Below are 21,989 nucleotides of genomic sequence, written 5' to 3'. Positions count from 1 at the left end.
CCTCATCAATACATTTCTATAACTGTAATAAAACATTTTTTTTCCTTGTCATGGTCTGAAGACCATGCAAAACTGTGCCTTTAGATTTTTACTGACAGTTTAAACCTTTCTTTTATTTAAAAAAAATACAATAATAAAATTAGCTTATGCGATAATACAGAAAGATATGCATTTACATCAAACAGCATCAACCACTACAGGATCGCTGGAAACACAGAGGACATCCCAGGCTCAAATTGACCCCAGACCCCAAGAGTGCGTGGAGGCATTAGTGCTAACATACCATTGCGAATATAACAACATTCTCTTTGGATTGACTACAGGCTGCTCTCCTTCATGTGAGGCATTAACAACTGGAACACAAAGCTGCAGATCCATCCAGTCCATACAGCACTGTCATTTACACAGATAGGTATTTCAGCTAGGCTATGCAGGTGGGCATTAAGAATCCTGTTCTATCAGACAAGGCATGCAGCAGAAAGGAGGTCAGTCTGCCCCTGTTCATTCACTGCCTGTTACACACCAGCACTCCAACTCTACAACAACCCAGAGAGCAGATGTGTGCAGTGGCATGTCCTTGGTTTGTCTGTCCCATGACCCCCTGAGGAAAGGGGTGTTTCCAGTCTGCGGTGGGGGTGATCCCAATGGGTGCGTCACGGCAGGTGAAGCCACCCCACCCTCTGGGTCCTGGTGCAGGTGTGGATGGAGCTCAACAGGCTGTGTGGGCCTCCCCGTCTCTTTCCCGGAGGTAGCTCCTCTGCTCCACGACGGCACGCTGCAGCAGGGCCACGTTCACCCCGTCCACGCAGTTCAGCACACGCGCGCGCACCATCAGGGCGCCACCTGCTGGGGAGCAAGGGGAAGGGCGCTTCGGCATCATGGCACGGGCAGGGCTTCGCACAGGGCATGGAGAAAACTCACCAGCTAGGGTTCGTGATGTGCAGGGAATCAGGGACTTTGTTTAAAGTCTCATCCAAAGGACAGCGCCTCTTTCTGCACAGTGAGAGGTCAACATACAGAGACACGGGTGGGGAAATTCTGGTCCAGGAGGAAGAGGGCGACCTACTGGTCCACCAGCAGCACTTACAGTATCAGCCCTCTTTTTCCTGGGTTCAGCTGTGACATGTCTTGCCTGGCCCTTACTCATCGGTACAACTGATACCGATCAAGTTTGAAACCCCAGGCTCCTCATCCTGGTCTCCGACTCACCTCCTCTGCTCTCCAGCTCTCCCAGCACGAGATACTGAGCTCCAGCGATGGCCTGGAAGGGCTCCACAAAGCCAGTGTGGACAGTCACCTGGTGCCGGGCTGAGCCGTGCTGACTGCAGAGTACCGCCTCCGACAGCTCCGCACTGTAGTTCTTCAGCCTGGAAAAGTTTTACTTGTGATGTTTATATACCGTTTTAGCAGTTTTTTTTTAAAAAAAACATTAAACATTAACATTAAAAATAAGCATAATTTAAAAACAAACATTTCAAATAGGGATGTTCCACCCATATGTGTGCCTGCATGAACAAGATCGATAACCTACCTGCCATAGGTCCTCACTGACATGCCCTCCCTGACTTCTCCTGAACTGATTTCCCAGGGAAAGCGGAAAACACCGGGCGCAGGAAGCATCTTTTCAACACGAACTGGAAGAAACAGCGCTGTCTTTATTGTATCATTTTTACCTGATCAAATTCGTCTTTTAATGTCTAGGCATTATAATGTGTTATCTTAATGTTTACCTGCCTTTGGCCTTTCTTTCAGAACAGATGAGCCTAGTAAGATTCAACCTTAAAGCGATACCTCAACCTGTCTTTTGTATTCTTGGTGTTGCCAATCATTATTATCGATCGCGGTGCCGGTCTCAAGGCGAGAAACTGCTTCCGCCTGTGCGCCTGGGTCAGCTGACAGCTCCCGAGCCATGTGACGCCTAGGGGCGGGAGGTCAGACGCAACTCTCGAGTGCCATTGGGCCGTGGGCCTCTCCATCCCCCGGAACTGCAATCTGATTGGCTATCACGTTTAATGCTCGTAAAGAACGCTCTTCCTGGTACAGAACGCCAACCTGGAGCTCGGCGTGGTACACCTGTAACAGGGTTGAATTTGGTCGCGGGTGGTCTCTAGCGGTCGAGAGGGGAGAGGGGACTTACTTCCTGGCGTGTTGTCCTGTTGCGGAAACACCTGTCAAATGGCCCTGCCTTTACTTGTCCAAAGCCCAACCCAGCTGATCCTAATTGGACAGTCCAGTTAGTGTATGTCTGTGTCCCCTCCCCGTCTGAGGCCTGTGTGGGGGGAGCTGTCATTGCGCTCAGCTCAGGGGGTTCAGGAGCGTTGCTTTGCTTTCCACAGTGCGACTGTAGGTCCCAACCACACAGATACATCGATTAGTAAAGAATACGCCCGGAACGAGTCCGCCATGAACCCCGACCTCCGCAAAGAGCGAGATAATGCCACTTTCAAGACCGACCTGCTGACGTACATCTTGGACGGGGGAGCGGAGAAGACGCAGAGGCGGAGGGAGATCGGTGAGTTCGGGGAGGGGGGGAGTGACCGGCTTGTGTTGTGCACCCCGAAAACAGACACCTCGCTTCCCCCACCCCCCGGGGAAAGAAACTGAGCTCCGTGCTTGGTGATCTGGGTATTGTGCTGGGCCGGGCAGGCTTCGTATCTAATTCGGTATCCCCAAGAAATCCGGATGCCCCTGGAGCGAACGAGCTCCACCAAACTTCCCGGGATCTTTAATGATGTCGGCCGCTCCTGCGTATGAGGAAACAGATCAAAGTTAAATTCGGGGTGAGACTACTTTAAAAATAATCACCGCCACCCCATGGAAGACGGGTAAAGCTGTTGACGCAAGACAGAAGAACCCGAAAGAACGCAGACAAAGGCGGGGGCCACCCCCTGCCTGTATGCGATGAATATAAAAGGGCTTCGAAAATTCACGCCGCTTCCCGAGGCAACGGTCTCCTCGGACGAATTGTGTGCGACCTGAAAAACTTTCTGACACAGCAGCTCAGATTAGCTGAGTTCCATGTCTGTGAAGCGATATAGTGTCGCTAGGTCAAGTCCGACTGCGGACCTTCGCTGCACGTAGACGTTCTGGTGAGGCCATCCTGAACGGTCCCGAAGTGCTCTGCACGTAGGCGGGGACCCCCTCTGTGCCCCCACCGGATAGCAGCCCTGTCCGGGGAGCCGGCGCTTCCCACAGCCGGACACGCACTGGGGCCGCCTGAGCGCAGGACCCCGCTCAGAGGTGCAGAAGCCGGGCGTTGATTGGGACCCGCGACCCTCTGGTCCAGGGTCCAAAGCCCTAACCGCAACTCTAGCAGCATCGTCTGGATACTGGCAGTTAAAAATTAATCATCTGAGAACCAGGACCAAGGTTGAGCGGTTTAGCATTGTAATAAAAAATAAAATGGTTGTCACGATGTGACCTCTGGGCTTTTGGTACAACTGCTTCAGACGACATCGCTGTTGTCCAGGGTTGATTAGGAGGAGCTTTCGTGCCCCAGAGTTCTGGTTAACAGGATAATCAATGTTCAGATTTCAGTGCCAGCATTAAAGCATCACAAGCAAGCAGTCAAGAGTTTTAATCCTTCTCTCACGCTAACGGTGACATGAGAGACACAAGGCCACGTCGGTCGGCAGCCTTTAGCAGTTCAGGCCAGGGCGATCAGAGAACACGCCTGCAAAAATATTTTGGGTTTGTCCACAAGTTTCTAAATCGCTTGGATGTGTGATAGTCCTACAGAGGAAAAACACAGAAATACCAAAGCTGATAAGCTGTGCCAGGAATCTAAAACGTCTGCATTCTTGTGGGGTGTGAATACCACATTCAGTTTGGGAAAATAATAATGTCACTTGTGTGCCCAGTAAAGCAAGATAATTGTGCAACTTTTATGTTTGTACTTGCACGTCTCTAAAGCCCGTGAATTGTTGGCTGTACTTCCAGTAATTGCCGTGGAGTTTGTGATAAACCCAAAATATCCTAGCCTATTCATGCCTGCAGTCAAAAGAGGACAGTTTCAGTAGCATAATATTAGTCTGTCGCTCAGATTGCTCCATTCAATAGCAATTTGATTAGGCAATATAAGGTGTACATGCAAAGCAACACATCCTTTAAGCTGTGGTCCTGATACAGATGGGTGGAGCGGTGGCTCTGTGGCTAAGGATCTCCGCCCGTGGCTGGAAGGTTGCTGGCAGAGGAATCTTACCCCACTGGGCCCCTGAACAAGGCCCTTCACCCCAGCTGCTCCAGGGGCACTGTACAATGGCTGACCCTGCGCTCTGACCCCCAGCTTCTCTCTCCCTGTCTGTGTGCCTGTGTGTCTCATGGAGAGCAAGCTGGGGTCTGCGAAAAGACAAATTCCTATTGCAAGAAATTGTCTAGGGCTAATAAAGTGATGTGATGTTAGATGTACAGTGCAGGTACTGGGCACTGAATTGTGCAGTCAGCTGCCGCTTCTTGTGGCTCATCAAAACGTTCTCAGTTTTGACTTACTTTTTATTTTTTTCCTCTTTACGGTGGCACAGGCTGGTCTTGCCAGTCTCGTTCCGGAAGGTTGTGTCTGTGTTCCTGTATTTTGAGGAGAGCAGAAAAAAACGAAAGGGATGTAATTTACACCCAAGCATAAGGACGTACGAAGGGCCCAGCCGGCCCGTTGATCCTGTCTGGCTGCGAGTTGCCGTTTGTTACGAGGGCCTCATCCAAGCCCCTTTTCTTGAAACAGCCAGGGTAGGAGTGTCACCGTGAATGTATACACAGCATAGCTCTGGGGTGATACTGAAATAAACAGTTTATTTTCGTCTCCCTTCGTCCTGCAGAATCGCTGGTGATCAGCGATCCCGATTTCCAGCATGTGGACCTGAACTTCCTGTCCCGCAGCGAGCGGTACGCCGCGGCGGTGAAGCGGAGCGCGCAGATGATCGTGAAGATGCGGGAGCACGGGATCTCTGACCCCGAAGAGATCTACTGCTATAAGAGGTATGGCGGCGTAGTGGGAGCCGAGCCCTGGCCTGCAAGGCCTGTGGCTGCACAGCCCCGCTCCTCGATGCTGCGGTTCCTCGTGAGCGGCTGGTTGAATTGATCAGGTCTCTGCAGGATCAGGCCTCCCGGTTCTGGCCCGCGGGGGTTTCTTGAATGGCTGCTTTGCTGGGAGAATGGCTTTCTGTGAGCTGCAAACCTGCTCTGGCGTGAGCTGTTTCCTGTTTGTTACTTTTGGTCGAGTGAAAATTAAAGTTTATGTAACATCTGAAATACTATTTTCATATGTGTAGGCAGTTCTCCATTTACTCGGTGTTAATTTACACATTTACGGGGGTGACCTACAGTACCTAAGAATATATATATATAATATATAATGCCAGTCCTTCACACTTATACAATTCTGGCTGTGGCTAGGATCTTGACAGAGTGCTTATGACAATACGCTTTTCGTTCATCCAGTCCAGGTACGTCTGTGAGCGTATGACACTCTGTCATCATTTTTATCTGGAAGGTCGGCCCGTTGGTTTAGAGTGGACCTGTAGCACACTCTCCTAAAACATGCATTGTCATGGGAAACAAATTCTTAATTTACACAGCTCTTGCGGGAAAGTATCTGGTGCATAAATGGAGAAATGCCTGTATATACAGTATATCGGCTTTTTCGCTTCACCAGTGCAATTCATGCAAGAAAACCCAGCTTCTCGGATTCGAAATGGTCCAACCAAAAGTCTTGCTTCCATTACCGACAGTCTGCTTTCAAAACATCCCACCAGTGAGCACCAGGGCTTGTTGTGCGTGCTTGGGCGATTAATAAAATCATAAAGTGAACTGAAATTCTCAGAAGGCAGATAAGCAGGGTACAGGAGCTCTGGAGTGTGTGCACACAGCATGTGCGAGCGCAGTCAAGCCCTTGTGTCGACGGCTTTCTAGGGGATGAAGAGGCAGAGGAAGAAGGAGGAGTGTTGGAATCTAACGATTTGTGTTTTAATGGCTTTTCCCCTGATGACACTCTTTACTTTCTGGCATAATGGCCGCTGGGAGCAAAGACGATCGCTTTCTTCCCCCAGATCTGGTCAGTGGAGGGCAGAGGATTGCCCTGGGGGAAGGTGCTGCAGGACACTTGGGCCACCAAAACTGTCCAGAAAGTCTTTATCCACAGTCCACAGGCGACGCAAATCGTCTCCCTCATTGAGTAATTCACTGGAATGGAGCTTCTTGCATTTGTTATTCTGAGTTTTGCATCGCAGAAGATCCCAAAGTGCTTTTCATATAGGGGGGCCCAGTTCCCAGTTCTAGTACAGCCCCCATCTGGGGGAGACACTGCTGCCCACTGAACAGCAGGTCAGGGGGGGGAGTGAGAAACTGGAGCTCAGTTTTGCCTATTCTTCACCTGACCAGTAAAACTGGAAAGTTAGCACTGGCAGCCGTTAACACTGTTACTCTTGTGTAAGTTTGAGTGTTGTGTTTCAGGGTGTGTAAGAGGAAGAATAGTTCGTATATCGTATCCTGATTTCCAGGGGCTTTTGTTTTTTGTTTTGTAATTAATGTCTTTTTCTTCAACCACACAACCTGGAATCCCTGCGGACCCATGCTAACAGACATCCTTGTGAGAGCTGTCATGTGCGCAGGTCCCCAGCAGCGGCGCTGGGCTGCTGGCGGCTGCAGGCATCGAGTGAGAAAGCCTACCACTGCCCCCCCCAGCCACAGGCAGAGTTACGAACGGCACTTTCCAGCTTCCTTGTCCGAATCCATGGCGTGGACTGTTGGCCAGTGCACACGGTTCTCTGTGCCTGCTCATTTTCTTGGCTGGCTTTTCTGTTTAGCCTTGGGTACAGCTCCCCCGCGGGAGACCCGCTTACCTCGTCAGCTTCCACACAAGCGCTCTTTTCTGGGGAAAAGACATGTAGAAAAGCACTTTCTTATTTCCGTGTCTTTTTTTTTTCTCCAAAGCTCCAGGTGGGGAGGGCTTTTGATTGTCTTTGGGATAAGAGAGCAACGTCCATCCATTTTCTAACCTGCTCTATCCGGTACAGGTTCCTGCGGAAACCGGAGCCCATCCTGGCAAGCAATGGGCGCAAGGCAGGATACACCCTGGGCGGGACGCCAGTCCATCATAGGGCACACACAGACACAGACAGACACGCTCGCACCACGGCCAGTTTTCCCAGAAGCCAAGTCAGCCCAGGGCGCTATTTCACACTCATGGCTGGAACGGGGACATGGGGTCACGCTGAAACTGAGAGGCAGTCCGTTAGGAGGGAGAACAGGAGACGTTGCGATCCCGAGCAGACATCCCAACTGGGTGGCTGAGGCCCAAACGCTTTTACAGGACACAGAATGAAGCAGGATGAGACTTTGGACTTGCTTAGATGCTTAACTACCTAACCGGCAAGATGGGCTGAACGTTCTCCTGGCTTTTCCATTGTGTTCTCGTCAGAACCTGCAGCCTGTTGTGTTCCTGTTATGTCTTGTGTTGAAAAGCTCGAAGCTAATATTTCTTTAATCATGATTACGTATGACCCTTTTAGAGGGTGTTTAGATTTTAGTTACCTGTAAAACAAACTGTTGAACCTTAACCCCCATCACCTAATCCTAATTCTAATTCTGATTCTGATTCTGTGAGGTGCCTTGTTTAAGCTGTTAACTAATACCTCTGAGCGTCTCCTTCAGTTCCTGCTGCTCCATGTGCTTGTTGAAAAGGGGGGTGGTTCTGTGACGGACTTTGAACCAGAGAGAGGCTGTGTTTGCAGTTCAGGGCTCACGCAGCAGGGCAGGGAACCTCTCCAACCAGGGCAAAAGTGAATGTTGGCTCGGAACTGTGTCAGGGAGCAGGGGCGTATTGCAGAGAGCCTGTACTGTACGAAACAGTCCATTGAAGTCTAGCTAAATGCGTTAGTTTCTTTCAGAACGGTGAGCTTTGATTGTAGCGCAGGAAGAAGCTGCAGGCAGAGCTCAGGATCTGAACAGCACTTTCTAATGGTCACGGTTAAATAGGACCTATAACAATGGTATTAAGTTCTGAAAGTCTCAAAATCCTTTTATTTTAAAAAATGAAATCGCAAAAACGAATTATTTTGGCGAGCATTCTAAGTGAAGCAGGTATTGAGCTCTACTTTGTTCAAATGCCTTTGCAGTGCATAACATAGCCTTCACCGTGCAGTAAAGATTCCGGTGCAGGTGAGGAAGGAACTGGTTTGTGCAATGTCCTGTCTCAGGCATGCCTCAATGGCCAGGCACTCTGTGCTCAAAGAGTATTTTAAAAGAAAGAAATTCCCTTTGATTGAAGTACCAACTGGGGCTTGTCTGCTGCTCAGGGGTAAGGGTGGGTCCACCTTTCTAGCTCGGTCTGTGGGAGTGAGGAAGAGCTCTTGAGTAACGTGATTTGGCAGGTATCTTCTTTCCACCACCACCCCCCCCAACCCCTGAGTCCTCAAATCGGGGACAAGCTGTGCCTGGATCGGTTGCTGTCGCCGTCGCGGTCATTGGCACTGTCCGTCTGTCTGTCCCTTTTAGAATCTGGAACGGCCGGGAACACGAGGCGCTGGGCCTGCACTACGCCATGTTCCTCCCAACCCTGCAAAAGCTGGGTGACCCCGCTCAGCAGGAGAAGTGGATACCGCCGGCAAAGACCTTCAAGGTCTTGGGCACCTACGCACAGACCGAGCTGGGCCACGGTCAGTCTGACGCGGAGGACTCAGGGAGATTTGTTGGCAGCGTGACGGGAACTGTGGACTCTTTCAGGGACAGTTTTGAGTTTGTGGTCCATGTTAGCAGGTTGTGTTGCTAAGATGCTACCCGGTTCTCATTGTGGCATAGAGTGATGGATAGGAAGTTCTTATAATTCCTCAGGGAATTGTAGTTTTTTTATGGGAAATGCAGGCCTGGCAGGGAGTTTCTCACGTGATTTGTTGTCCAGGGATAAACCAGAGGTGAAAACTATGGGCAGTGGACAAAACAATTAAAACAATTGGATTAATGTTGGACACCGAATGCATTGAAAGCATAGAAAGAGTGGTGCTCCCTACAGGTGAGTCTCATGCAGAAATTAAGCATGAGACATATATAAACCTAGCATTCTTCTTATGGTCATCTGTAAAAATGCTGGTTGAATATAATTATGGACAGCATGGCTACAAGAGGAGACTCTGATGTTGAAACACAGGTGGCAGGAGCTTTAGCATGGCGAGGTGCAAAGAACACAGGCAGTGGGCTACCGAGCAGTGAAGAGGAGCGATCAGATGAATCATCCTTCAGCATGTTCTCTACAGCTTAATGCCAACTTGAAGAACTCAGAAGGAGCTCTCTTGTGCAAGAATAGTGCCACAACCCTCCAGTTTCAGATACTGGCAGATCCTATGCCACAGCCCTCAAAGGCCTTACTGGCCACACAGGGTAGCCCAGTGCCCCCTTAAGTGACTTTACACTGGTGTTCGTATTTTTTTTTGTCCACTACCTGTAGGTTTCTTGTGTTGTGTTTGAGAGGGATCCCTTGGACCCACACTTTCCATCTCCCATAATTATTACCTTCAAAGGAATAGATGGAGCTGCTGACACCTTTGGTACGTTTCAGTCTGAACTCATTCTTCTAACTACAACCAGGCCATTACTGAGGCTCCTGGCTGTCGGCTCGCCAGGTGGTCTCTCTGCGTGTTACACCAGAGCCACGTCTTGCTGTGGAACCTCACATGAGCGAAGAAGAGGAAGCCGAAACGCACAGCATATCCAGGAAAAAATATTTAGAAGCAAAAATCCATTTCCACTCGCGGTTTCCAAATCAGCACCTTTCTTTCAGATCTCTGGTCCTCTCCTCTCTCATTTCCCCCAGCTAACACCCCTGCCTTCTCTTGGCTCTGTGCCACCGTCCTTGGCTTCACTGGCATTTTTAATCAGTAACTAACCGATAACCAACCATTAACCTTGCCTCGTCCTCCCCAAGTGATCAAGGATTCATTCGCCTTTAATGAACCGTGGGTGTCCCGGCTCCTCTGTGTTGGCAGCACCAAGCCAGCTCTGCTGCCATGTGGCTGCGCGGTTGTTCGGAACCAAAGATAATAATAATTATAATAATAATAATTACTCACACTTATATTACGCTTTTTCTGGACACTCCACTCAAAGCGCTTTACAGGTAATGGGGATCCCCTCCACCACCACCAGTGTGCAGCCCCACCTGGATGATGCGACAGCAGCCATAGTGCGCCAGAACGCTCCCCACACACCAGCTCTCAGTGGGGAGGAGAGCAGAGTAATGAAGCCAATTCATAGAGGGGGATTGTTAGGAGGCCATGATTGGTAAGGGCCAATGGGAAATTTGGCCAGGACAGGGAGATGGGTGCAGAGATGGGTGCTGCAGCATTGGCATGATTACCTCTTTGGCAGCAGCCCACTGCCTCGCCTCCACATCCGCCAGCAGCTATAAAACAATTTCCTGCAGGGCGCTGTCCCTGGGCTGTTGGGGTGGTGATGATGATTAATCACGTTTAAAAGTGGCTTCTGAATAGGCTTTACAGAAAAAATGATTTGATAATGATTTGATAGAGGGGGGAAAAAACATCTGAATAAAAAAGAACCATGTGGGCGGAGGCCATGCGCTGTGACCTGTAATAAACCTTGCTAAGGGCTGAAATCGCCTGGACAGAGTTCAGAGAGAGAAGTGGACTCGTTTGCACTAACAGCGGGGAGTGAACTCAGCAGGGGTGGCGATGTCGTTTCAAAACATCGGGTCAGTAAAAGAGCAGCAGAAACTCGGATCAACAACATCTTTAAACTCTCGACCAACAAGCTAGCGCTCTATCTGAGGAAGTGTCTGAGTGGTTCTGACTTGCGCCTAGCGTCTTGCAGAGAGCATCTGGGGGTTTATTGACTGACTTGTTCTGGTGACACCATTATAACTGATTCTACAAAAAGCCTCATTATCTCCACATCAAGCCCTTGAACACTAGGGCCTGAAGCAAGCAGGCAGGGTTTGACCAACAAGAGCCTGATTTGTCCTGAGGAGGCCATGTCTGCTGGGGCTTGTTCCGAGCTGCAGTGTTACTGTCGTGGAGCTCAGAGCTCCTGAAACCAGATTGCACACTACAAGTTAATATTTCTTCAGTGAACGCAAAACATTGCACCCTGCAAGGAGCAGTTCGGTCTCCTGTGCATAATTGTTTCTCTCCCCATTCTGGGTTGTCTGGGTCTCATTTGCCGGCAGGGAAAGGGAGCAGGCGCTGTGAGCTGGGTGTTGTGCCTGAGTGGGTCAGGTTTTGTGCAGAGACCTGGGGTTTCACAGCTTAATCAAGCACTTCTGTTTTTCTGAAGAACAAACTGCATCGCGTTTTATCCAAATACTATGGAAGCCCGTTTCCGCCAGGGAGTAAAAAAGAACCGCGTATCTCGCAATTGCGGCTTTGTATCTCAGAATTCCAACTTTAAATCTCAGAATTCCGACTCTATATCTCACGTTTGCGACTTCGAAATGCCCACATTTCATTTTCTGCCCTCTTTTCATTGTAACGGATTCGGGTTCCGCTCCCATCATAGTTCAAGCCTCACTGCATTGGCTCGAACCCAGGTCTTGCCAGCTGAGCTAAAGAAGACTTTCTTTTTTAAGTAAAATTAAATGTCACAATTCTGAGATATAAAGTCGCAATTCTGAGATACAAAGTCGCAATTGCAAGATACCACAGCGCGTTTCTTTTTACCCCCATATATATATATTATATATATATGTGTATTATGTATTATATTTACTTCCATATAATACAGACATGTTTCTGCAGTTTTGCAGAGCCAGTTCAAATCCATGCGTGTATATAGATAGCTGGTGGCTGTGAGCTAGCGTTGCTGCAGGGTCCTGTATAGTTCTGTCCAGCCCTCACTGTCACACAAGAGAAGACAGGCGTTCGATCCTTAGTACAGATACAAGTAGAGCCTTATTCCACGCCGAAAATAATAAAATTGAAAAACAAAAGAAAAATGTGACGTTTCTGCTGTTGAGCCTTCCTGGCAGTGTGTTCTTCCGGTCTGCGTTTTGGCGTGGCCTGAACTTCTGCGAGTCCTGTTTCAACTGGCACGCTGGGACAGCTCCCTGCTCAAAGACCTCTACCAGTAATGATGACAAAGTCCTCCCCTGGCCTGAGCACACCCCGGTCACCCAGACACGGGCAGCGCCGCTGCCCCTCGGGCACGGCGTCTCCGAACACACGGGGGGAGACGTGCCGAGATGCAGGTGGCACAGCTTTCCGAGGGGCGAATGTTTTTTCCCTGCTTTTGCTTTGATGTAATCCGCGCTGACTTGTTTTCGATGTGATTCTGTTAGTCGAAATCTGGTGACGGATCTGAAAGTGTTTTTCGGGAATCAGCCCCTCACACGGCGGCACGGTCCGATGGACTAATTGGCACTCGCTTGCACGACTCGCTTTCACTTACCGCCTGATCCTTTTTTTTTTTGTCTCCCTCTCTTTCCCCCGTGCCCTTGCATGCCATGTGATCACGAACTCGGCGCGTCTCCCTCCCTGCTCCTCGCTACCCCTCTTGACTCCTTCCCCTGCCTTGATGGGTCCGGCCCTCGTCCTCGTCTGTAATCTCCTGCTAATCCCCCCCATCTCCTTCCTGATGCCCCTACACCCTCTTCCTCCTCCCCGTCTTCAAACCCGTCCTGTCCTGACTTCCCACGTCATCCTCACCTTGACCTCCCATGGGTCCTCCCCTACTCGGTTCCTTCGCCCTTCCTTTCGTTCCCCTCGCTCCCCACGTTTCCCTCCTCACCCCCACACCCCCCCCCCTCCCCCCCCCCCGCCTCGGACGCAGCTGTGTGCACCGCGGGCGCCCCGAGCCCCTGGACCTCCACCTGGGGATGTTCCTGCCCACCCTGCTGAACCAGGCCACGCCCGAGCAGCAGGACACCTTCTTCATGCGCGCCTGGAACCTGGAGATCATCGGCACTTACGCGCAGACCGAGATGGGCCACGGTAGGGTTACGAGACCCCCCGACCCGGGGGGCCGCGGACCTCTGTGGGGTGGCAGCCCGGGCAGTGGAGAGCCCGGAAGCGCAGCAGAGCCTGGCGTGACGCCGTGCTGCTCCCCCACAGCAGGCAGCGTGCCTTTGAGCCTGTGCCCGCCGCAGTGAAGGTCTGCTCCTCGTCTGGAGGGTTTTGCATGCTGCCGGCAAGAGCAGAACGCTACCTGAGGGGGCTGGGCTGTACAACGTGCTTCCTACCGCCAGCTGCTTAGAGCCATGAAATCTGCTGGTGTTGAGGTTTCTGTTCTAGGGTTCTCAGAGTGATAACGGCAAAGCACACGGCGTTCCGTCACCTCCAGCCGTAGCGCGGCGGCGGCAGGGGAGTCTGGCACCGCGCGCTCTTCCTTGTGAAGCATCAGGTTTCAGAGGGCGGGGGGGGACGGGGGTGGGATGCTCCTGCTGGCTGCTCGAGCCGACGGGGTTGCTAGCCTCCTTCTCACGGAGGCTGGAAGAGGGGATGCCGCTGAAAACGTTCGAGAGGAGAAAAGGAATGACTTGTTCAGTACATGGGGAGACGAGATGTTCACTCAGGCTGTGCATATTTTGCGACGGAAATCGTGCGGCTACATTATGCTTTGCACCACGACAAACGACGAAGTGTAATGCTTTTGGAAACCGCTTGGCTTAAATGCATCGTCAGTTGCTAAGGATAGTTATTTTTTTTCCATGAATGTATTTTGATATAAGAAGTGCAGCTGTATTTTTTTGTGAAGTATGTGTAGGTCTTGTAATTGTTGCGCATCTAGTGAGATAACATCCCAGGCCTGCTTCCCAGTTTTAGCCGACGAGCTGCAGGTGAGGGCGAGACGCTTGTGCAGGACCTGTGTCGGTGCCGTTGTTGGGAATGTCGCTCGTTTTCGCAGGCACTCACATTCGCGCTCTGGAGACGACCGCGACCTACGACCCCTCCACTCAGGAGTTCGTGCTCAACAGCCCGACGGTCAGCTCCATCAAGTGGTGGCCTGGAGGACGTGAGTAACCTCGGCCCCCCCCCCCCCTTCTTTCTCTCGCTCTGCCTCTCCACAAAGCCCAGTGCTCGGGAGTCAGCTGTCTGTCCTGTCCCTCTCTGCAGTGGGGAAGACCTCGAACCACGCCATTGTCCTGGCACAGCTGTACACCCAGGGGCACTGCCACGGCCTCCATGCTTTCATCGTGCCCATCAGGAACATGAGCACGCATGAGCCCCTGCCGGGTAAGGACGGGTTAAATCAAATCATGCCAATCGCTGGGTAGGGGAGCTCTGTCACGAGGACCAAACGATAAAATATTCAGACTGATAAATTTGCTGACTTCACCAGGTGCGCGTGCGTGCGCTTCTGTGCTTGTGTCCACACGCGTGTATGCGTGTCCAGGTGCGTGTGTATGCGTGTCCAGGTGCGTGTGTATGCGTGTCCAGGTGCGTGTGTATGCGTGTCCAGGTGCGTGTGTATGCGTGCACGTGCGTGTGTATGTGTGTCCAGGTGCGTGTGTATGTGTGTCCAGGTGCGTGTGTATGTGTGTCCAGGTGCGTGTGTATGCGTGTCCAGGTGCGTGTGTATGCGTGTCCAGGTGCGTGTGTATGTGTGTCCAGGTGCGTGTGTATGCGTGCACGTGCGTGTGTATGTGTGTCCAGGTGCGCGTGCATGTGTGTGTCCAGGTGTGCATGGTCCTCCCTCTCTCACGGCAGTCCCTCTCCCTGCCTCTCCGCGTGCTGCCAGGCGTGGTGGTGGGCGACATCGGCCCCAAGTTTGGCTTCGACGAGGTGGACAACGGCTACTTGAAGCTGGACAATGTCCGGATCCCGCGGGAGAACATGCTGATGAAGTACGCCAAGGTCAGCCTCCCCGTCCGCCGCCGTCCGCCGCCGGCCCTCGTGCGTGAGCAGGGACAGGGAGGACTGGCCACAGACAGGAGTCGGCAGATAGTCAGCCAGTGTGCGCTGTAGGACTGTAGGGATGACATACCAGTCTGACTGTGCAGTTTCATGTCTCGCTTGCCGTGTGTGCCGGTGAGAGAAAAAATTTAAAAGTAAAATAAATACACCCCGTTTTAATAGGTTTACCTGCCACCTGACATAGTTGCTTGCTTTCACTCCAGTCCAGCGCCCCCAGAACGGTTTACCACAGTCCACTATAGCCCCCCCAGTCCACTATAGCCCCCCCAGTCCAGTATAGCTCCTCCCAGTCCAGTGCCGCAGAGAAGTTTACCCCAGTCCAGCGTGTCCTCTCTCTCTCTCTGCAGGTGGAGCCCGATGGGACGTACGTGAAGCCGCCCAGCGACAAGCTGACTTACGGCACCATGGTGTTCATCCGCTCCATGATCGTGGGGGAGTCGGCCCGCGCGCTGGCCAAGGCCTGCACCATCGCCATCCGCTACAGCGCCGTGCGGCGGCAGTCCGAGCTGCGGCCCGGGTAGGCGAACGGTTCTGCCCCGGCCCGTCCGCTGCGAACCGGGTCCCCGGGATCTTCCTCACCGTTCTCCCTCTCCCCCCCCCCCCACTTCAGCGAGCCGGAGCCACAGATTCTGGACTACCAGACCCAGCAGTACAAGCTCTTCCCTCTGCTGGCCACTGCCTACGCCTTCCACTTCGTGGGGCAGTACATGAGCCAGACCTACCACCGCATCACGGGCGACATCGACCAGGGCGACTTCAGCCAGCTGCCCGAGGTACGCCCGCCGCAGCGCCGTGTTCGCGTCCCGTCTCGGCCTCCCCGCGGCCCCTAAGGAGCGCCCTCTCTGCCTCCCCAGCTGCACGCCCTCTCGGCGGGGCTCAAGGCCTTCACCACCTGGGCGGCCAGCGCCGGCATCGAGGTGTGCCGCATGGCCTGCGGGGGGCACGGCTACTCGCGCTGCAGCAGCCTGCCCGACATCTACGTCACCTTCACCCCCACCTGCACCTACGAGGGCGAGAACACCGTCATGATGCTGCAGACCGCCAGGTACGCCTCTTCCTCCTGGCGGGGCCCCTCCCTCCCTCCTCCTCCTCCTCCTCCTCCACCCCCCTCGTCATCGCTCCGTCTCCCTCTGTGCCCGCAGGTACCTGGTGAAGAGCTACACGCAGGCCAGCGCGGGCGAGCAGGTGGGTGGGACGGTGTCCTACCTGAGCGAGATGTCCCAGCGCCGCCTGCAGCCCCAGCAGGTGTCCTCCCGGCCCACCGTGGTCAACATCAGTGACCTGTCCAGCCTGGTGGAGGCCTACAAGCTGCGGGCCGCCAAGTGAGTGGAGGAGAACGCCCCGATCGAGGGACGGGTGTGGCGTGGAAGTGCAAGACGCAGAGCTGCTGACAAAAAAAAAAATGGAACGGAGGCAATATTTCTTTCTGGACACATATTTATTCATTTTAACGTTGCGGAACCAAATACAGATCGAGGGGCATCGTTCCTCCCAGCAGACAAAAGCCTCCTTGGAAAACAAACCCTCTTCGTTTAAATCTGTTTCTGCAGGTTTAGAAAGAGAGAGAGAGCGAGAGAGGGGGTCCTCTTTTCTGCCGCCACAAAAAATCTACTTTTTTAAATCACCGTGGTGCGCCGGTACTGTGAAATGATAGTTGGGCTCCAATCTGCGCCCCCGTGTGTCTGTAACAGGCTGGTGGAAATGGCAGCGAGGAGCCTCCAGGGGGAGCTGCAGAGGCGCAAGAGCAAGGAGGAAGCCTGGAACGGCGCCGCCATTGACCTGGTCAGAGCGTCTGATGTAAGTGAGCGTTTCCAGTGCTCGGTGCCCTGCCTTGGATGGCCTCGAATGACTTGATGTTCTCCCCCCCCCCCCCCGCCCCTCGGTCTCTCTCCTCCCCAGGCACACTGTCACTACGTGGTGGTGAAGCTGTTCACGGCGAAGCTCGGCGAGGTGGGGGACACGGCCGTCCACTCCGTCCTCGGCTCCCTCGCCCTGCTCTACGCTCTGCATGGCATTACCGTGCACTCTGGGGACTTCCTGCAGGTAACGCCACCCGCCACCCGCCTCCTGCCTCCGCAGGGCTCGAAGGGGAGCCGCCGTCCCGGTTTCTCAGGAGCAAAATAAATTCAGCGATTTTGCCGATGACGAATCAAGTGTAAAATCGTGAAACTCTGTGAGAGCGCTGTCTAGTCGCCGTGCTATCATGGCGACCGGAAACCGAGAGCGAGAGTCATGCGCGAATCGTAACGTGAAAACGGCCCTTCCTGCTCACCAGTCTCTGGAAGCAAATGGTCTCCTACCAACGTTAATTACTATGAATGTATTTTAGTTGGGTGGCAGTTTGCTCTTTTTCTGCAATACTTAAAAGTATCTAAAAAACATGAAATATTTACTATTAATATAGTAGCAAAATTTGCTTGGCCTGAAGCATGTTTACAATCCAATAGGGACGCTTTTACTGTACGTTGTCGGGCACTTTGTTGCCTCATTGTCAACCGCAGACAATTATCGCAATATGGCGCCAGGCACACATGGAAACTTGGTCTCTTTTGTGATGAAGATTGGAGGTTTTACACATTACTGTGTACTTGGTAGTTTCATGGTGGTGGGAAATATGCTCATCACTGCCGATTCACTATAACCCTGTAAATGTAAAAACGGCATTGCAGTTCCCCTGCAATCCTGTGTCACGTACCGCCGCGACCCGCGTGCGCGTCGGGCTCGAGTGTGTGAGCGCTGGGGCGCAGGGGCGTGTCGGTGTGTGACCCCTGTGCGTCTGCTGCCCCCCCTCCGCCGCAGGCCGGGCTGCTGAGCGTGCCTCAGGTGGCCCAGGCCTCCCAGCAGGTGAAGGAGCTGCTGGCCCAGATCAGGGTGAACGCGGTGGCGCTGGCGGACGCCTTCGACTACCGCGACGAGATGCTGAACTCTGTCCTCGGGCGCTACGACGGCAACGTCTACGAGAACATGTTCGAGTGGGCCAAGAAGTCGCCGCTGAACAGCGAGCAGGTCGGTGTCGCTGGGTGGGCCTGGGTGGGAGGACTGTGCAGGTGGCGTTTCTGAGCTGAATGGTTCTCAGACTGGTTATTTACTGGCTCTTGTCTTGTCTACTGTGGGAGGAATTTGAACGTGAGCGTATGATTTGTGGCATGCATTTCTGTCACTGCATCACAGCATGTTGAGCTTAGTGCTGTATGGGGACAAAGTAATGGGGACTGTCCTACTACTGTGATGCAATACATCATAGCAGCTTAAAAGGAGTGCATATTATGACCTGGTTTCCAAAAACGCATTTTGAACTTGGAGAAACACAACAGACATTGTGTATGTATTTTTACTAAATAATGCAAACTGGCTTCGTTTGGTGTGCCTTTTCACGGAGCTGCTGACACGGGGGTGGATACAATTCCTGTTGCATGCTAGTTTGAGACTGTAATAACCCTGAGACGTGTAATTATGAACATGTCTTGCGCTATCCCTGCAGTTTGTAGGAGGACCTGGGAAAACCTTGTCTAGCGCTTCAGTCTGCTGAGCGCAGTGAGGAGCTGGCTGTAGTGGAGTGATGTGAAATTAAGCCTGAGCTAAGGCAGTGGACTCACGGCTGTGCTGAGTGTGCTTCCTCTTGCTTCTCAGGTTCATGAATCCTACCACAAATACCTGAAACCCCTGCACTCCAAGCTCTGAGCTGCCCAGTGCGGGGTCTGCAGCAGACGACACAGAATCCCCTCCATCAGGATGTTGCCCTAGCAACAACGTCATCAAAGAAGCGAACAAACCTGGACTGGAAGCCGTCTGCCCCTGGAACTGGAACGGTTGTCTTGAGCAGCCAGCGGCCCCCTCTTGTATTTTTTCTATAATTCCCAGAAGCCCATGGTGCTTCTGTTACTGCAGATGGGGAGGAAGAACAAGCACTGTGACCAGTGAGATCACACCTTGAAATCAAAGCACCTTTCTCTCTTGTTTTTTCAAGCGCACTGCTGTACCTGCCTTTTTATCCTTTCAATTACCTTCTTTGATCCTAAATCATTCTTCTGTTGTTTTTTTTGGTTTATTCAAATGGCCAGTTGAATTTCTGTTTCCGGGTATAATTCTGATCATTTTGAACATGCATTCCGCTGAGAGTGAGGGTATAAGACCTAAGGACAGGAAACGCCTCCTAAACCTGCTGCAGCTTCCTTTTGGTATTTAAAGTCTGTAATAACGAATAAAATTAACATTTCATAAACGTTCTGCTATTCTGGACAGGAAGCAGGTTTTGGACAGGCTTTTCCCAGTTTAACTATCTGGTCTGGGATTGGAGAATTTCAGTAGTTTGGGCTGTAGATTTCTATCAGAAGTGTTAAATCTGGCATGACTACTTGTCCCACCAGATTTAACATGTATGTCCAAAGCAATAGGAAATATTTCTTTGGAAATATTGCCGAGTTGCCCTGGACATGAGGAGCACGTTTTAAATGGATTTGCAATGATCACAACCTTTGTCTTAACACTTAACTGTGCAGCTTGTTAAGCCATTTTGATCATTTAAGGGCAGTGTCCTGAGATTCATCTTGGGTAATTAAATGTGAAATGATTAACTGTTTTCATAGCTGATGCAGCTACTGCAAGGTTTCACTGAGCCTTTTCATGTGAGCTCATTTATGTAGACATGGTGTATTTTCACAGGCATGCTCCGATAAATGTGCAATACAGTCCATTCTGCAGTAACATGATAGTTGAGTTCCTGAAGAATCCTGGATCATGGAAATCTCTTAATAACAATAGATTCAATGGGAATTGAAGTGTTAGGGGAAGATATCTAGGAAACACCATCTGGAGTGACATTTTCCTATACAAGTAATATACAAGGTTGTATATTACTGTGAGCTCTTTTGTTTTATGTTATGAAAACAGTGTTTAATTGAGATAGTTCCAGTAGGGAGCTGCGTCAGCATGTGTAGGCTGCAAAGGAACAGGTAGAGGTTAATTCCATGCTGAAAGGAAAAGAAAAGAGACACTAGGTTTCAGCTGTGGCGCCTTCAGGTGCCCAATGATGTTAAGATAACATCATCCAGGAATTCAGCGCAACCACGGAAACGCTGAAAGAGTTGTACGTTACAATGTGCGTCGCCTTTGTTGCTAAGCGATTGGGAAATGTAGCAGTGGGGGTTTGGAAGACAATGATGAAAATGGAGGAGGGTTTTACAGTTTAAACAACCTTTAAAGTGAAAACCTTTTCGGTTCAACACATTTTTAGTGTGAAGAACTGTTTCTCACATGTAATTTTACATTGACTTACCATGCTGCACAGAGCAAAAACAAAAACTCAGACCTAAACAGTACAACTGATGTCAGACTCTTCTTCTTTCAGCACAAGAATATTGTCTTAACCTTTTTTCCCCATATTGTTAAACACTACATTAATGATCTAGAAAGTGATGCCACTCTTGCCATTGAGAGTCAGGTGTTTTTAAAGAGGAATTGGTTATGCAGTGTTGTGATGACCCAGTAAACACAGAACGACTTGTGCCTCAGATATTACTTTTTAAGTAGTGAAAAGCCAGGCTGATCTCACAAACTGTTCCTCACTGATTATTGGGGAAACATTAAGCCCTAGCTTATTAAAAAGAACAACCTGTTTTTGTAGTCTCGACGGTTTCATTTCTGACTAACAGACGTTTGTGTCAAATTGTGAACTTCATCCTTTCTCTGGTGAGAATCATGGTTTCATTAGTTACATTTTGAATTTTTAATCAGTCATTTTTATGGTTATTTTTCCTTCTGCTTCCTCACCTCTTTGAATCCTGACTCTTTCTAGCCCGTCATTCACAAAGTCTTCAGTGACTTGTTTATGTAATTCTGAGAGCTTGATTTGTTGCCCGCAGAGTGGTTAAGATTTTGTTTTTAAAACATGTTAATAAAAATTTAGGGTCACATTTCATGGGTTACTGATATTTAATTTAAAAATAAATCATTTTAATCACGTAGTCTTGATGACATTATTTGCATTAATAAAGAAAAGTTACAATTAAAACGTCAGTCCTCTCTTTTTTTTACAGGCATTAGGACGCCATGTGTTGCTGATGAATATTATTACCGTCTCTTAAACGGGATTACTGCAGTGTTCAAGCCTGTTTTGGGGTGATAAGAACAGCAAAGATTACAGACGAGTACATTGCCATCTGTCCCATGTACAAGTTATTAGCTAATTGACTTCAGGCTCGCGTTCAGCCGTTTCCCGAAAATTAAAACCCGTGTATTGACTTCAAGAACCGTTTGTCACACCCAAAAACCTCGCACTCGCTGTTCAAAGATGAAAAAGTCTCGCACAACTCTTACGTCTATGGTTACCGCATGTAGAGGTTTTGCAGGACTTGTCTGTTTTTGAGGGCGCTATCCTCTGTTCAGGGGGATTAAATGTCCCGTGTTTTCCGCGGATGTCTGATAGTTCAGCACTCCTCGATAACCTCGTACCTATTGGTCATTCTCCCCTCTACCTGAACGGTGAGGTATTCTGTCACAGGTGAGGTCTTGCAAGTTCATGTGTCTGCAGAGGCGCATCTTTGTCGAGCTGTAACGCGACGGGCTCGGCGCGGACGGAGACAAGAACTCGGGCTCCTCTGACACAAGCAGTCGGCGCTTTATTAACCGGACAGGTGTCCGGCTCAGCAACAACCACACAAGAACTGAGACAAAGCAAACCCCCTCCCAACACACTAGGGTCATTTCGGGTACAGGTACCTAGGATAGGGTGGAAAGTGGGCACAGGTATAAAGGGGGATAACTATTTCACAGTTAGCTGGGCAACTTCACACAGTGTACAGCCGTTCCGGATGATCAGCGGCGCTGGTATAATTCAGAGGGTTGTTACATTATACCGCACATGCAGTAGGATAACAAAATTGGTGGAGCAACGGTTGAGGACGAAAGGCTAGCTCTCCAACGAAGAAAAGGATGAGCCGATATAGTTGGAGCGTTAAAATAACTTTTTAATTATTTTTTTGGGGGGTAAGAGCGACAATTTGTAGATCTGTACCGGCGCAGTAACCGCATGTAGGAGCAGGGTTTCGTTAACTTTGTGGAATAAATCCACCGGAATTGCGGATTCTCATCGTTTTCCCCCTACAAAGATGGCGGCCCGATTTACACCGGAAATTCCGT

At 50.8% G+C, this 21,989-nt stretch overlaps 2 protein-coding genes across 6 annotated transcripts; one reads left to right on the top strand and one right to left on the bottom strand.

The window, feature by feature from the left end:
• Nucleotides 1-85: 85 nt before the first annotated feature.
• Nucleotides 86-2,159, bottom strand: ten1 (TEN1 subunit of CST complex). Of its 4 annotated transcripts, none has more exons than XM_088600098.1 (4): nucleotides 2,138-2,159; nucleotides 1,532-1,634; nucleotides 1,210-1,367; nucleotides 86-846 (listed from the first exon to the last, which is right to left on the bottom strand). In XM_088600098.1, the coding sequence occupies exons 2-4, from the start codon at nucleotides 1,618-1,620 to the stop codon at nucleotides 710-712; spliced, it is 384 nt and encodes a 127-aa protein (XP_088456224.1). In that variant the 5' UTR covers nucleotides 1,621-1,634; nucleotides 2,138-2,159; the 3' UTR covers nucleotides 86-709. The 4 variants fall into 4 exon arrangements, with proteins under 4 accessions (XP_088456224.1, XP_088456222.1, XP_088456225.1 ...); XM_088600096.1 differs by lacking the exon at nucleotides 2,138-2,159 and adding an exon at nucleotides 1,731-1,990; XM_088600099.1 differs by lacking the exon at nucleotides 2,138-2,159 and adding an exon at nucleotides 1,731-1,990 and having other exon boundaries at nucleotides 86-843.
• Nucleotides 2,160-2,205: 46 nt separating this feature from the next.
• On the top strand, nucleotides 2,206-20,862 carry acox1 (acyl-CoA oxidase 1, palmitoyl). Of its 2 annotated transcripts, none has more exons than XM_088600094.1 (14): nucleotides 2,206-2,512; nucleotides 4,812-4,971; nucleotides 12,769-12,929; nucleotides 13,843-13,950; nucleotides 14,052-14,171; nucleotides 14,677-14,792; nucleotides 15,200-15,369; nucleotides 15,463-15,625; nucleotides 15,707-15,897; nucleotides 15,995-16,174; nucleotides 16,544-16,649; nucleotides 16,752-16,895; nucleotides 17,652-17,858; nucleotides 18,483-20,862. In XM_088600094.1, the coding sequence occupies exons 1-14, from the start codon at nucleotides 2,242-2,244 to the stop codon at nucleotides 18,531-18,533; spliced, it is 2,148 nt and encodes a 715-aa protein (XP_088456220.1). In that variant the 5' UTR covers nucleotides 2,206-2,241; the 3' UTR covers nucleotides 18,534-20,862. The 2 variants fall into 2 exon arrangements, with proteins under 2 accessions (XP_088456220.1, XP_088456221.1); XM_088600095.1 differs by lacking the exon at nucleotides 12,769-12,929 and adding an exon at nucleotides 8,488-8,648.
• The last annotated feature ends 1,127 nt before the right edge of the window (nucleotides 20,863-21,989 follow it).

This window comes from Lepisosteus platostomus, chromosome 11, assembly GCF_059453375.1.
Source record: "Lepisosteus platostomus isolate fLepPlt1 chromosome 11, fLepPlt1.hap1, whole genome shotgun sequence".
Classification (NCBI taxonomy): Eukaryota; Metazoa; Chordata; class Actinopteri; order Semionotiformes; family Lepisosteidae; genus Lepisosteus; species Lepisosteus platostomus.
The sequence above is the reverse complement of the archived record's forward strand: the minus strand, read 5'-3'. Positions and strand labels throughout refer to the sequence as shown.

Excerpts from the sequence above, each read along its gene's own strand:
- ten1 (XM_088600098.1), bottom strand. The coding sequence starts at position 1,620 with ATGCTTCCTGCGCCCGGTGTTTTCCGCTTTCCCTGGGAAATCAGTTCA. Across the intron at positions 1,368-1,531 it reads TCAGTGAGGACCTATGGCAG|GCTGAAGAACTACAGTGCGG; the intron begins GTAGGTTATCGA and ends AAACTTTTCCAG. Across the intron at positions 847-1,209 it reads AGAGCTGGAGAGCAGAGGAG|CAGGTGGCGCCCTGATGGTG; the intron begins GTGAGTCGGAGA and ends CTTGCTCCCCAG.
- acox1 (XM_088600094.1), top strand. The coding sequence starts at position 2,242 with ATGTCTGTGTCCCCTCCCCGTCTGAGGCCTGTGTGGGGGGAGCTGTCA. Across the intron at positions 14,793-15,199 it reads TGCTGATGAAGTACGCCAAG|GTGGAGCCCGATGGGACGTA; the intron begins GTCAGCCTCCCC and ends CTCTCTCTGCAG. Across the intron at positions 16,896-17,651 it reads ACTCTGGGGACTTCCTGCAG|GCCGGGCTGCTGAGCGTGCC; the intron begins GTAACGCCACCC and ends CCTCCGCCGCAG.